This window comes from Pangasianodon hypophthalmus, chromosome 12, assembly GCF_027358585.1.
Source record: "Pangasianodon hypophthalmus isolate fPanHyp1 chromosome 12, fPanHyp1.pri, whole genome shotgun sequence".
In the NCBI taxonomy this organism is placed as follows: Eukaryota; Metazoa; Chordata; class Actinopteri; order Siluriformes; family Pangasiidae; genus Pangasianodon; species Pangasianodon hypophthalmus.
The window spans coordinates 838,773-854,445 of NC_069721.1; the positions used below are offsets into that span (position 1 = coordinate 838,773).

Sequence of the window (15,673 nt, forward strand, 5' to 3'; positions counted from 1 at the left end):
TGGAGGAGTGAGTGATGATGGAGGGATGATAAACGAGTGAGTGATGATGGAGGGATGATAAACGAGTGAGTGATGGAGGAGTGAGTGATGATGGAGGGATGATAAACGAGTGAGTGATGGAGGAGTGAGTGATGATGGAGGGATGATAAACGAGTGAGTGATGGAGGAGTGAGTGATGATGGAGGGATGATAAACAAGTGAGTGATGGAGGAGTGAGTGATGATGGAGGGATGATAAACGAGTGAGTGATGATGGAGGGATGATAAACGAGTGAGTGATGGAGGAGTGAGTGATGATGGAGGGATGATAAACGAGTGAGTGATGGAGGAGTGAGTGATGATGGAGGGATGATAAACGAGTGAGTGATGATGGAGGGATGATAAACGAGTGTGTGCTACCTGACGTGTCCCACATGTTGAGCTCGATGCGGCGCTTGTCGATCTCGAAGCTGGCCGTGTAATTCTCGAATACAGTCGGCACGTAGCTCTGAAACACACACATCCACATCGTCACACCTGTTACCTGCTCATTACCTATACCCACTTCTGCACTCTGATTGGTCAGAAGGTGTTGATTAATTCTCTAGAACAGCAGCTCTGACAGTCGTGCAGGTCTTTATTACACACACACACACACACACACACACCATACACACACATCATACACACACACACACATCATAGAGAGAGGATGTTTGTGTGTGAGTTAGACTAGAAAATGAGAATGTCATTGTCTAACTTGCTTGCGTGCACGCACACACACACACACACACACACAGGAAAAGGGACAGAATGAATAAAGACACAGTCTGTGAGAAAGAGAGCAGTGTGTGTGTGTGTGTGAGAGAGAGAGAGAGAGGATGTTAGTGTGTGAGTTAGAGCAGAGAATGTCATTGTCTAACACACACACACACAGAAATAAGGACAGTGTGTGTGAGTGTATGTATGTGTATGATGTGTATATGGTGTGTGTGTATGATGTGTATATGGTGTGTGTGTATGATATGTGTATGATGTGTGTATGTATGGTGTGTGTATGGTGTGTGTATGATATGTGTATGGTGTGTGTGTGTATGGTGTGTGTATGGTGTGTGTATGATATGTGTATGGTGTGTGTGTGTATGGTGTGTGTATGAGTGAGTCAGATTAGAGAATGTTATTGTCTAACTCTCTCTCACACACACAGGAAGAGGGACATTTTGAATAAAGGCACTGTGTGTGTGTGTGTGTGTGTGTGTGTGTGTGTGTATATGATGTGTGTGTGTACGGTGTGTATTGTGTGTGTATGATATGTGTGTGTATGGTGTGTGTGTGTGTGTGTATATGTATGGTGTGTGTATGGTGTGTGTGTGTGTGTGTGTATGGTGTGTGTATGGTGTGTATATGTGTGTGTGTGTGTGTGTGTGTGTGTCTGTGTATGGTGTGTGTGTGTATGTATGGTGTGTGTATGATATGTGTATGATGTGTGTATATGTGTGTGTGTATGATGTGTATATGTGTGTATGGTGTGTATATGTGTGTGATGTGTGTGTGTATGGTGTGTGTGTGTGTATGGTGTGTATATGTGTGTGATGTGTGTGTGTATGGTGTGTGTGTGTGTGTGTATGGTGTGTATATGATGTGTGTATGGTGTGTGTGTGTGTGTGTGTGTGTATGATGTGTGTATGATGTGTGCGTGTATGGTGTGTGTGTATGGTGTGTGTATGATGTGTGTGTGTATGGTGTGTGTGTGTGTGTATGGTGTGTGTGTGTGTGTGTGTATGGTGTGTATATGATGTGTGTATGATGTGTGTGTGTGTATGATTTGTGTATGGTGTGTGTGTGTATGGTGTGTGTGTATATGGTGTGTGTGTGTATGGTGTGTGTGTGTATGGTGTGTGTGTATATGGTGTGTGTGTGTGTGTATGGTGTGTATGGTGTGTGTGTATGTGTGTGTGTGTGTGTGTGTATGGTGTGTATGGTGTGTGTGTATGTGTGTGTGTGTGTGTGTATGTGTGTGTGTGTATGGTGTGTATGGTGTGTGTATGGTGTGTATGGTGTGTGTGTGTGTGTGTATGGTGTGTATGGTGTGTGTGTGTATATTGTGTGTGTGTGTGTGTATGGTGTGTGTGTGTGTGTGTGTATATGATGTGTGTATATTGTGTGTGTGTGTGTGTGTGTGTCACCTCTGGATACGAGTCCTTAGCGAACACGTGCAGCAGCGCGGTTTTCCCGCAGCGCGAGTCTCCCACCACTACGATCTTGCAGCGGCGCGCGACGCGACTCTCCATCGCTAAACTCATCACCGACCAGCTGCCCGAGTCTGAGGATTAGCGCGTGCGTCACGGGCACGCGCGCGCAGAACGAAACAAAACAAAACAAACGCAAAACAAACAAACAAACAAACAGACCTCAACGTCCCGTCCCGCTGGCGCGCGCTTTTAATCCTGACCGCGTGTTTTGTTCCTTGTCACATGGCCGCGCGCCGCTCACGTCCAAACTCCACCGAGAAGGAGCGCGCGCTGCCGCTGTCCGCTCTCACGCGCCTCCCAGCTGTAGCGCTCGAGCCCAGAGCGCGAGAGTTTTATACTTCACAACCAAAACTCCGCCTCACGTGCTGCACAATCAGCCAATCAGACACCGGGATTAGTCAGGGCCGCGGGTACACTAGCTAAAAACCTTACACCTTACACCTTAACCTTAATAAAAGTACTGTTTAAAAAAATACAAATAAAAAATCTAAATTGTTGAAATTGTTTCAGAGCTTTTTGTTCCTGTCTCTTAGTCTAATGGTCACTATTTCACAGCATGTCCACCAAAATAAATTCATTCACACTCATTCACTTTGTTCTGATGACTCATCCTGTACTGGTCTTGTGTTCGTCCAATTAAATGCTCTGTAGAGTGTATATGCCCCGCCCCCTGGGGCGTGTCTTGCTCTACAGTAGCGGGTTGCTATCAGTGAGTTGTCGTGTCTTCACACACACACCCACACACACACACACACTATTCCCTTTTCCAACTGAGAATAAATGGGTGGAGTTTATTCACGTGGAAGGGGGCGGAGTTTGTGTGAGCTGGTGGTCATGTGACTGATGGACAATTCCATCTTTATACAAAGTCTCCATCAGTAATATTATTTATATAGGCCAAATTCCTAATGCCTTCCTGTTCACTACATACGCTCACTACATAGGGTGTAACACAGAATCTACAAAGAAACCGCAATGAAGCGTCACGGCTTTACCTCTGACTGTTACAAAGCGCTGACACTGGAGACTCCTTCCATAAATGTTCGATAAATAAACGTCTCCTCACAAAACATCAGCGATCCGTTTGCGTGGAGCGTGCGCCGCACACGTCCCTGCGAATGAGCCGCTATTTTTTTACTTAACATCTGGAAATGACAAACTTTATTCATATACAAATTTCATTTAATTTTACCTCCAAAAAAAAAAGATATTTATTTCAACATCAACATAATCTTTCCTTTTGAACGTACCTTAATAATCCGCTGAACATTTTCACTTCCAGACATTTTGCCGTTTTTATTTTAAAGATTAACCGTGTGGACGTCTCCGATTTAGAATTAATTTCTACTTATTTCTACATTATTTTTTACATTATTATTTCTACTTAATTTCCCATCAGTGTAACGTACAGGCGTTTACTTTTACACACCCTTGTTGACTTTCCCTTATTATTTCCCCAGGATTATTTCATTACTTTCCCGAGTGTGTTTGCTGCATTTCAGTTTAAACGGGGTTTTCCGTATCGTATTATTAGTTTGTCTGAACATAAAGACAGCTAGCTAGTGGACAGTATAGATTATTAGCATGGTGCTAGTTACTGAGCTCACAGTTTATCTGCAGCTAATTAACCCTCTATGAACCACATCCATAAAAACGTCCACAGAAAATGAACTTATATATTTTATAGTTCCACTGCATCCACAAAATAGATTCAGAAGTTTGTTTGTAACGTACAACACTTGACCTTTAACTATAACAAGTAACATTTTTTTTAAATCAAACAGGGCAGATTAAAACTTTAAAGCTGACCAATAACATTATTAAAATCCTTTTTTTAATTCCAGTATCAGGAAAAGCATGTTCTCTGTCTCTCTCTCTCTCTCTCTATATATATATATATATATATATTTGTAAATGGGCTGTTGTCATTTATGCAATTTTTTTAAATTTAAATTTTAATTGATTTGGAAGCCAAAGTCTTTAATTATTCCACGTGTAATGCATTATTATTTACATGATTCTTAATAATTATTATTGTGGACGAAATTAAAAGCAGTGTAAGAAACAAAATAGTGCTTGCACGCCCCCTGCAGTTACACCAGTATTCTATAATTATAATAACTATATAACTTAATAAACATCAGTAGAACAGACAGTAATTCTGTAATTAGTGTATTATTCACTGTAATGGAATTCACATTAAGCTTGGCTTGCTCTTAAAAGCTTCTTAAACTGCTTTTTAATACAGAAAAGTGTTTCTTTAACACTGAACAGGTCTAAGACAGACGTTTTTATTCAGTTAAAACAGAAACACAATCATGGAAATAAACATAACAATGTCTTTAAATCCTCTTTACATACAGTATATATTACTATTACTATTATATCTAATCATTTTAATCCTTAAACCACTGTCATTTTAATTACTAGCCTACTGTCAACATGTCCAGGTCCCATAATTCACAATATTTCCTGTTTGTTTTTTACATATTTACACTCAAACCGGCTGTATTTGATATATCAGGTACATACCGTGATGAATTATTCATCCTGTTAATTTCAAACAGTAAATCACTTCAGTAATTTTAGATCGAAACTCTGAAGATTGCGGCTGCATTCCAATGTTTTTAATGTTCACTTCCACTCATCCCTCTTATGGATAGTGTTATTGTTTTATTAGTCATTAGTTAACACAATGTAAGGAAACGCAAACTGCTAAAAATCTGTGGAGTAATCTGTGCTAGAGGACTTTGGAAATCTCTTTACAAGTACAGATACAGCTTACCCAGAAGGCACTGCTGCACACTAGTGCACTTCACTTTGGCGTTACTGCCAAACCTGTGTTTCTGAAGTGTAAACAGGAGTAATAAAATACTAAATATTTCAAAAGTATAATATTTTAAATGCTAATGTATAAAAGTATAAATCAATTTATTCATCTTCGCTATATCCGAGGATCTGGAGCCTATCCCGGGAACGCTAGGTGCAGAGCAGGAATACACCCCAGACGGGACGGCAGTACATCACAGGACTCCATGCACAGAGGAAACCGGAGAACCCAGAGGAAACCACACGGACATGGGGAGAAGACGACAGGAAACTGAGCTCTGAAGCTTGGTGGCGTGATCTAAGCAATAAATCTGCAAGAATTATGAAGGATTCTCTACACAATTCCGAGTCGTGAGAACAAGGTGTGATAAAAAACAGTCATGGAAAGAATTTATTCTTCGACTCCTGCTGCCGTCAGCGCCACTTCCAAGCGTTTGATGTAGTTAAAGTCCGGATAGCCATTCCTACAATAAACAGAAAGAAACACAAAATCAAAACAGTGTCCACAGTGTATTCTTTTAGTTTTTCACTCGAGTTATGAGGCTAATATAGCTAGCTGACGAATAATAAAAATCTGTATCACTTATAATATTTTCTTTACATATCTGTGAAGACAGCAGGACTTACTGTGCTCTATAATACATGAACTCTTAACACTGTAGGGGCGGCCATTTTGGAAAACCAAAATCACAGAAAACTGAATGTTATGCAGATAAACCCAGGACACTACTCCTCCACACCAGCAGAGGTCGTCATCTCTGGAATTCTAATGTAACCTCTGTTATTACGCTTCCTGTTCACTTCCTGATGAAAATTTAATTCATTGCGAAGTCTTGCCAACTTTATGATTCTGCAATTTGGTCTTCCGTGTTCTGATTACTGCCTGATTATTGTGATCTTGACTGAGATTTTGTTGTGTATGTTAGGATTTTGTATTAATGCACCTCTGCACATTGATCCTAACTCTCTCTCTCTCTCTTTCAGTCTGATCTGTTACTACATTATAGTTACAGGGCAAAACTAAAGAAGCAAACATCAGCCACTTGGCAGTGTCTTTTATGACCTCACATTTGGGGTGAGGTGAAAAATTGCGAGAATTAAATTTTTTGCCAAACCATTCCAATAAAGCTGGCTATTGACCTTCTACATCAGGGCTAACTAAAATTTGTAAATGGCCAGCTATATAAAATTTCTTGCTTCCAAAGGTCCAGATAAGTAGCTAAAAACATTTACACTTGGTCGCAATGCTGGAGTCTACACCCAGGAGTGATTCTGGGCTCGTTTGTGGGCGGGGCTCGTAGTCACAGGTTCGTTTTTACGTTGAAGAATTCCTTCCGAACCGTGGATTGATTGCAACATTACTTTTGTGCATGTAGGTTTCTAAAATAGTAGGCGCTATGTTCTTCTGTTTGCTGTTCATTATTGTTTTCCTGTGGTACCAAAACACAACATGCCATCGTGCAGAAATGCCTCCAAACAAGGAGCCGTTCTCGTATAACAAGATTGTTCGCCTTGTGGGCCAGGACGAGACGTGTGTTTTGTTTTTTTTTACGATGTTCTTAGTGCAAACACATACACCACAAAGCTGAGCTAATTACAGAGCTCCAGTCCTGTGAAAGTCTGGTTTTATATGTCAGTAACCATAACAACCCTTTCCCCAGTATAACAAAAACTAGAAACAGGAAGTAACATAACAAGTTGAACCAATCACGTTACTTGGGATGAGGTGCCGAGAGCGGATAGCTTCCGCACGTAATGTGGACTGCACTACGGTTTGGCTGATGTTCACCTCTGGCCAGACGAGACGTCTGTTTTGGACTTGAAGAGGAGAATAAATGCATATACACCTCTATCCAGTCATCTATAAACATCTTTTTTACAAAGAGGGTAAATGAAAATAAAAAAAAAAAAATCCCCTTTCTGACTTCTCTTGCACTCTCTCTAGCTCTCTCTCTAGCTCTCTCTGGTCCAGTGAGCTTCTTAATAATAAAAATCTACATGAAAGAATACTGTATATTTTGATAATCTGATGATTTGCTACAGAAGTTGGCAGTGGGTCATGTTTAGAAAACTGCAGCTGCTAAAATCTGGCTCGTTTTTATCACTTTTTAAATCAGCTCTGCTACAGTACTATTTCGAGTGCTCGGTTCAGTCTGCTGAAATACTTTGCTGGATCTGCATCTGGACCATGTCCACCAGCTGACAAACCTCTGTTCTATATCCTAAACTTGTCTAGTTTCAATGCCAAAGGAAAACTAGCAATGAGCAAAAATATGTCTTAATATATTCCTAAAAGCTGGATCATCTGTCAGAGTCACTATCAATAACCTGTTAGTAAGATTATTAGACAGCTAATCAGTTCTGAAAGATGGAAGCATTCTAGTTGAAAACTCCAGCTAAAAGAGCTAATACTCACATAGATGCGCCCCCTTCTGTCCTGGTTTTATGAGGAATGTTGCCCCAAACCACTCTTCCATCGTCATCTGAAGATCCTGCTTTCACGGTGAAGGTGAGTCCTTTGTGAAAAGCTTTCTCCAGAAGAGGCAGAAGCTTTTTAGTGGCTTTGTTATGAGGTAAAAAGGCTTCAAATCTGTTCCCTTTAAAAGGTGCCCCTGGGCAGGGATGATCCTCCTGTGGAAAGACCAGTCCATGAGTCTGTGAGAAAACTGATTACAATACGCCATAGGTTATAGATAATAGGTTATAGGATGAATTCTATATTAAAAATATTATAGTCTTACCCCTTGAATACCGTCAGGTATATCGTAGATAATCCTCAGAGTTGTGTCTCTGTTAAATCCAGGAATTGTTATTGTTGATTCTTGAATAGACATGGTACCTTTGATACCAGAGGCAGAACAGATTCTGCAGTTGTTGTGAACTTCTTTGTCACACTCGGGGCAAAAGTTATAGCCACATACTGCCTGTTTAACAGTGCTGTACTCTTTTTCACACACATAGCATAAAAGAAGGTTCTGATTTCCACTTGCATGGGATGGCAGTATGTCATTCATGGGTCCTGAAACTTCAGGTGACCCCTGAGAATCTCTGATTTGGTCCACTGAAATGCCTGGGTTCATTTGTTCAGTTAAGGTTTCCTTGCTCTGACCAGTGGTGCTTGTATGGTCTTTGTTATTCTCACCACCTGCTTTGTCTTTTGTGGTGGAATTGATGATGGTGCCAGATGAGGTGCCTCCATTCTCATTGTTCATGGTCCTACCATCTCCCTGCAGCAAGGTATTTGGATCTTTCTTATCCAAATGTTCCAACTTTTCTTCTTTCATCTTGTTCTGGCTCCCACTTTGCTTGTCTTGTTCTCGGTTGTCTCTAGTTTGGTTAGTCTGGTTAGTTGCTCGTTCCCTTTTTGAGGAACGAGCAACACTTTGGTCAGACATTTTGGATAGATCTTTCATAATGATGTCGGTATGTGGTTTTGCTGAGGTTGTCGACTGGCTGCCAAGTAATTTTAAATCACTGTCAGGTGCTTTGTTGGTATGTAAACTATCTGGGTTGGGAGACTTCTTGTTCTCCGGCTTTGAATTTGCAGTATTTCCCCCTTTATGGAAAAACTTCATTATATTGGCCTCTACCTCATCACACAATGTTTTAGGGCCTAGGATCATCATATCCTTGGACATTACTAGAATTTTAGCCATCTTATAGCGCTGCTTCATTAATGTACACAACTCTAGCAAGGTCTTATCCTTGCTGTCTGACACTCCAAGCTTGGACAGTGGTAGTGTTCTTGTGTCAAAGTCCATTTCAACTCTAGCAATGAGACTCTTCAAACCGTTGTGACATTCACTCACCTTTCCCGAGTCTACACCTCTTAGACATAATGTGATGTCTTCCTTACCCCCTTTTTCTTTCACTTGTAGGTCAGATGTCAAATTCTCAATTTCAGTATTAAAAACTGATGTAAGATAGAGCCACAGTCTAAACGACAATACTAAATCCATAGTCACAATTTCCCTTGTCTGAGAATTTTGGCTTATTCCCTTTTGTCCAGCAGATGGATCTACAGCTAATTGCGTTGGTTCCTCACCTTTTTTGAGCCTGCCACTGAAGCTATTGGACCTTCTCAGGGTTGATTCTGAAGGCATGATGGGGAGACTTTTGACATCTTGGTCTCCACTCAAACAAGCTGGAGTCACTGTAGGTTTCTTGTCATATGGAAAGTGACCAAATTTTGATGGGTCACTTTTTAGTTCTTGGATATCCATCTTGCCAATGCTGGTTTTTGCACTTGTACTACCACGTAAGGTGTTTGGATCCAGATTGCTATTCATTGATGGCTTGATAAAGGGAAGAGAGTGTGGCTGTCCACTATCAGGAAACTTTAATTCTTTTACATGTGCACCTTCAACCAGTTTGGGAGTTTCCGATTTGTAAGACGTTAAATCCTTTATGCCACTGCACACATCACTACTAAAATTGGCAGCCATTTTTCGTTCCTTCCCAGGCTCAATTTGTTTGGTCTTGTATCCTTTACCTGACTTGAGTTGTGTGTCTGAATGGCTTGGGAGTTCAGTTTTGCCTGAAATGAAGTCTGACTTACTGAATAATTTTTTGTCTGTATCCAAAATGGAGAGTGGCGCTGAGGACTTGGAAGAGTCAAAGAGAGAATCTGTGTATTTATTTCTGTCAGGCCAACCACCAGGCTTCAACCATTCTAGATCACTTGGGACATGTCTCTCTTGTGAAACTTCAGTTTTTTTCAAATCGAATATGTCTTCTGTCGACTTCTCGATTCTTTGACTTGGGAAGGTAAATTGTCCAGTGGGTGAATGGTCTTCGAAATTTTTCATTTCCACAGAATTCTGTCTTCTCTTGCTAGCATTCTCACTAGGAATCCCTCTTTGGTTTGCATCTTGGAGGTCCTTCTTTGGCATGAATAGATCATGAGAATCCTGAAACGATGGTGGAAGGATGCCCGACGGCTCTGATGATGCTGAGCTTCCTTGTTTCGAGAAGGTACTCTTGGATTGAACAAACAGAACATCTGAGTGGATTTCTTTCTCCATCCCAAACCCTCGCATATCTCCAATAAACTGCTTGGCTTCAGATACGTCACTTTTACTTCCAACCATATACACATTTCTGTCCTCTTCATTGATCATCAGCTTCGGCAGCCTCTTCCTAAGGGACTCCAGAGCAAGTCTGAGTTCCTTCTCTGGAATTCCATGCTTATAAACATGCTCCTTGCGTAACTGCGACTCTTTCTGCTGGTACAGATGTGCCAGATCTCGATGGGCATTTTGAACAGAACTTATGTTATATTCAGACAGGGCTGTTTTTGGTTTGAGATACAAAGTCGTGATGTCGTCACAATTCACATCCAGAACCTCTACCCTGTGCTGCCTGAGGATGCTTTGGTACTCCTTGAAGCAGTATTTATGGAGATAACTGAAGATATCTGAATCAACAATCAGGGAAAAGTCTTCAAGCGAAGTTCCAATATCTGGTGCTGAGTCCCATTTGTCTTCCTTTAAAGCCGCATATGAAGCGTGATCACTGTAACTACTTGGCAGAGGTAAACCTGTAAAGAACAATCATATAGTTTACATCAGCAGGGATTTTTCTCTTAGCATCGTTCAAGTCGCTGTACATTAGTCTTTAGTGGGCAGTCCTAATCTGAGATAACTGGCAGTTGCCATGGTTTCAGCGCCTAAACTACATACTGTATGTGTTTCTTTCTTTCCCGCAGTAGGAGGGTAAAAGAAGGTGCACCAACATCCCTGTCTCTTGGTCTCGCCACACCTCTGTGCTTCTCGTTTACATAAAGTTAAACTCTGCTCAGCTGTTTCACGTCACTTGCCCTGCCCACTTATGGTGGCTCCGTGTCCTTTTATTGTAAATCTCCAGCTCTGACTGAAAACCTGATTTTCGGACACTTTGTCGTGTCACATTGCTGACAGTGTGAACGCATCATAAGGTTTGAATATCCTGTACATAATATGAAGTTCTAATGAAAAGCGCTGTATGTTTAAATTGTTCGGCTTTTCTACACTTTGTTTTGATTTTAGGATGAAGTTTAATTTTGTATTTCTTATATAGAGTTGCTGAAATGTTGTTCTATGTTAAAAGATTAAAGATCATACTCTGCTGAGTGTCTGAGTCTGTTTTTATGGAGTCGATGCCTTAATCACGTTAATGATAAATTCCTCTTAGTTGTGTTGAGGTAAGGAATAAAACACTCCGTGTTGTGCTGCTATAGGAAAATAATAAACAATGGGGTGGTGTGATATGTTACTTTTACCACCCCAAAAGTGTTAATTTTCCATTAGTAACACAACCAAGTGTTAGCAAGTGTTTTATTCCTTTTATATCACAGCAATCTCCAACAACTTTTCATTTAGTAAAGAATCGTACTTATGTTTATAGTTACTCTTAATTTTCACAAAACAAGTTAGTTCCTGTTCTCACTTGTTATAGCAGCTATAAACAGAAGTTCCCTCTCCAGCCTCTCTTTTTTCTCTCTCTTGAAGGTAAAAAGACAAAAAACCCACAGTTTTTCATGTTAACGAGAAACCGCAAAGAAGCGTAAACTCCTCTGTCCTGAAGATGTAAAACGGGCTGTAAAATTATTATTAAGCTTGAAGTAAACGATTATAAGTGTAGGAATTGGCGTACCTGTTCTCCAGCTTTTACTCTCCAGGTCTGGATCCAAATCTTCACTCAGCATGGTGTGTTTTACTACCCCAATGTCTTCAACTTCCCCCACGTGGCTGCTGAAAGACTCCTCCATGGGTGAGTTATACATCTTTTTGCTTTCTGTCTTTGGTTGTGGTTTATAATTTGAGTGTTGGTCCTGAGTGAACATTATCACCATTTTCATTAGTATCAGAACGGTATGAAAAAAAACCTTGATACTGATAAACATACAGCCACTTTAACAGCTTTCAGTACATCATGATATCTGCGTACTGCTTCTGGCCTCCAAAGGGGACAACATCAAATTTCATTTGTTTAAAGCAGAATTGTTAAGAGGAGTTTATTACAACAATGTAGAAAGACTAACTGAGCGGTTCCCAAAGTGGGGCTGCTTAAAAATCTCAGAAGTTGTTTTTCTACTAAATAACGTGATTAAACATATCACAGCGCTACTGGACCTTCTTTTCTAAGAAGATGTTGACAGTACTGCAGGTTTATATTAATGCACTCACTATAATACATTATTGTTGCTATAGTAACAGCTCATTGACAGAGACATGTATGGCGGATGCTCCACTGATAAAAAAAACAGATTTAAAAAAAGGTGTGTAATCATTAATATGATGAACTTTTCTGTAAGATGTTTATTTAATGTTTATGGAAGGAGTCTCCAGTGTCAGAGGTAAAGCGGTAACTCTGACATCTTCAGGACGCTTTATTGCGGTTTCTCTGTAACATGACAAGCTGCATTTTTTTGTCTTACTAACTTCAAGAGAGAGAAAAAAGAGAGACTGGTGCTAGAATGAATGTATATAACGTAAGCGAGAACAGGAACTAACTTGATTTGTGGATGTTCCACAACATTAAATATAACTATAAATGGATAAAAGTACGATGTGATGATATACAAGAAAATTGTAATAATCAACTTCGGTAAAAATAATCAACTAACAGTAACTCTGCTTCATCACACCACCCTGTTGTTTATTATTTTTCTATAACAGCACAACATACAGCGTTATACTGCATATTATATTAAGTGTTATCACCCTGATGGATAAAAGCAAATCCAAGCAACTTCAAATATGAAAAAATCAGTAAAGCATTCAGATATTAAGAATATATTAGTCCACAGAACAGATTTTACTCCACGCAGGTTTGAATAAAGTCCAAATGATAATAATAATGAGGGGAAATGATTGAATTGATTTTCTTGAAATTGTGATATAAGTTCATTTTTCTGTAGACAGATTGTAAAATATTTAATGCACATCATGAATATGTTAGTGAATAAAATCATAGTTCATGTAGTTGCATTTAAATGAAACAAACAAACAAAAAACCTCAAACGTTTGGCTGTAAAGTGGAAAAGGTTTATTACCTGTTTGTCCAGCGATCCCAGCACCAGGCTGCTGAGCGACTGAACCTCGCTGTAGCGTCCTTTCAGAGTGCAGAGGTCTTTCTGATCGTCGAAAATCAAATGGACTTCTGGAAAACTTTTATGCAAAACCAAAAGAGTGTTTTTTCCTCCCGGGAGCTTCCTGTGGTTCACCACCACCGACATACACAGCAGGACCTGAGGAGGAGGAAGAGGAAGAGGAGAGAATTAACACATTTTCTTTAAAAATGTCCTTCATGAGCTATGTGCATGATCAGCAATATTGTGAACAGAGAAAGAGAGAGGGAGAGACGGAAATGAGGAACGACGGAAGAGGAGAGAATCTGAATAAAAGTGAAGACTGCCATTACTTGATCTGCATCCACTTCTTCATGATGAAGACTGATGGTGATGGCATAGCTTTTGTCATTGACCTTCAAAACCTGATTTCCTCTCTGAGCGAGTCTGGAGGCAACTGTTAGAGAGAGAGAGAGAGAGAGAGAGAGAGAGAGGGTAATATCAGATACATAACACTTGAAACACACTTTTTATTACAGTGTATAGTCACTAAAGTGGCAATTGACGTGTTAATGTGTAACAGGGTCAAAGGTCATATTCTGAGATACGTACAGTTTAGCATACATGATGTAATGAGTGTAGACTCACACCTGGCCTTAAACATCTCCACTGTTTTTATTCCATCTATTACAACAATGAAATTTAATTGTTTTATTTACTATTTATATAAAAATAAAACTCTTACCTTCGCTCTCCTCAAACGTGACGAAGGCTGTACCAGGCACCGTTTTGGAAACCGTGACCGAGCTGATCTCACCTCCGCCGTTCTTTTTACGCAGGAAATGGATCTGAAGTTTGTCTATGAGCCGATTTTCAGAAACGTCCACGGGCAGACCGCTCACTCGGATCGTCCTCGCTTCGCCAGCCATCCTGATCAGAGATAGTTAGGGAAAAGGAAAGAGTAGGTGTAAATCACACGTAGTGCTTGGTTCATCCTTTTCACCATTTTGTCTATGTACTGTATATAATAATGAGAGTAATGCAAATAAACACACTGAGTACACTGAAAAAAGTCATTCATAGATCACTGTATTTAAAGTAAGAGCAAAATTTCCACTTAAGTCAAATTCTTAGGTTTAACAAAAAGGAAACAGGTAAATAATGGGACGTTTATGTTAAATAAATTTCATTAAATGGAAAAATTTAATATATTGTCATAACGTGGTCAATATGGACTTGTATTAATATGTAAAAGCTACATAAGGCTTTTTATGATTGTGTACGCATTCGCGTCTTGCACCTACATTTTACACCTGTTTTTTTTTTTTTATTTACGTTAAACAATTATACTTTCTGGATTTCTTCCTGATGTTCTTGGTTTAATCTCTTAAAATTTTTTATAATACATCTTTATGTATTATTAAACACTTCACCACAGTGCTGCTGAAATCTCAAAGCTGACTGGTTGCGCCACATCAACGGATTAAAAAATTGTGAATAATTGTTGATCTGGTGAAGTTTCCTGTAAGCTGAAATGTGTTTTTATGGAAGGAAGGAGTCTCCAGTGTCAGAGGTAAAGCTGTAACGTTAAGTTTTTTTGAACATCGTCAGGACAGAAGAGTTTACGCTTCTCTGAGGTTTCTAGTTAACGTGTAACAAGCTGCGTTTTTTTGTCTTATTAACTTCGAAAGAGAATAAAGAAGCTGGTGAGGGAACGAGTGTTTATAGCTGCTATAACGTAAGCGACAACAGGAACTCACTTGTTTTACAAACAGTAACTTTAAATGGATAAAAATTTGACATGCTGTCTAACACACGATAAATTGTAATCGCTGACAAATTGCTGTGGTGTATTAGTCAGTAAAACACTATGGGAAGTGCTGTTATAGGACACTACACAGCTTGGCGTCAGGTGGTGGATTGTTTTCCTGAAAGAACACGACACGCAGTTTATTCCTGACTAAACCCCTGGCGTCCTTTAGCCGCGATGCTAACACTGACACTCAGGCCTAGAGAGACAAACAACACCTGTCCTGATTTATTCTTTTACATGTAACACAGATGCAAAGTTTCTTACTAGCTTTTTTTACGATATATATCCAAAATATAGCCAAGGTCACACATTTATTAGCACAATTTCAAAATAAAAAACATTAACGACGCACGCGCAGGGGAAAATGCTCTGTAAAGACAAAAATGTCGAAGTTTAGGAACTTCACCTTTCCGCTTTTAACTGAGCTGCAGTTCAGTGAAATTACACTCAGAGTGGAAGGATTTGTTTTAAAGTCGCTTACTCTCCTGTGTGAAGCCTCGCTCACACACCTTTCCTGCGGGTTTCTGCTTGTCTTCAGTGAAAACCAGGTCGCTACTTTCAGCAGCTTTCAGCTCTCTGTTTGTGAGAAAAGGAAAGTGAAAGTAGCCTCGCGCGAGGAGGCCGGGCGATGACGTAGGCGTCTCATTTGCATATTAAATGAGGCCCAAAACGCTAAACAAACAAACAAACAAACAAATAAATAAATAAATAAGGGATTTTAATTACGTTTCTATTACACGTCCAAAATTAT

At 39.8% G+C, this 15,673-nt stretch overlaps 2 protein-coding genes across 4 annotated transcripts in view; both read right to left on the bottom strand.

The window, feature by feature from the left end:
- Window positions 1-2,670, bottom strand: part of LOC113535267 (rho-related GTP-binding protein RhoN) — a 17,256-nt gene extending 14,586 nt beyond the window's left edge. Inside the window, exons 1-2 of the mRNA XM_034309267.2 lie at window positions 2,165-2,670; window positions 399-486 (exon numbers count right to left, since the gene is read on the bottom strand). Of these exons, the coding sequence (XP_034165158.1) occupies window positions 399-486; window positions 2,165-2,281 (205 nt within the window). The 5' untranslated portion in view covers window positions 2,282-2,670. The remainder of the gene's footprint in view (window positions 1-398; window positions 487-2,164) is intronic.
- Window positions 2,671-4,505: 1,835 nt separating this feature from the next.
- Window positions 4,506-15,518, bottom strand: LOC113535162 (uncharacterized). Of its 3 annotated transcripts, none has more exons than XM_053238550.1 (8): window positions 15,404-15,518; window positions 13,855-14,039; window positions 13,463-13,566; window positions 13,095-13,289; window positions 11,693-11,870; window positions 7,801-10,598; window positions 7,476-7,690; window positions 4,506-5,523 (listed from the first exon to the last, which is right to left on the bottom strand). In XM_053238550.1, the coding sequence occupies exons 2-8, from the start codon at window positions 14,036-14,038 to the stop codon at window positions 5,451-5,453; spliced, it is 3,747 nt and encodes a 1,248-aa protein (XP_053094525.1). In that variant the 5' UTR covers window position 14,039; window positions 15,404-15,518; the 3' UTR covers window positions 4,506-5,450. The 3 variants fall into 3 exon arrangements, with proteins under 3 accessions (XP_053094525.1, XP_034165116.2, XP_053094524.1); XM_034309225.2 differs by having other exon boundaries at window positions 15,432-15,507; XM_053238549.1 differs by having other exon boundaries at window positions 15,329-15,480.
- Window positions 15,519-15,673: the final 155 nt, after the last annotated feature.

Coding starts and splice junctions, on each gene's coding strand:
- LOC113535162 (XM_053238550.1), bottom strand. CDS start 14,038: ATGGCTGGCGAAGCGAGGACGATCCGAGTGAGCGGTCTGCCCGTGGAC. Junction 13,567..13,854: donor CACGTTTGAGGAGAGCGAAG/GTAAGAGTTTTA, acceptor TCTCTCTAACAG/TTGCCTCCAGACTCGCTCAG. Junction 5,524..7,475: donor ACAGAAGGGGGCGCATCTAT/GTGAGTATTAGC, acceptor TGTTTATTGTAG/GAATGGCTATCCGGACTTTA.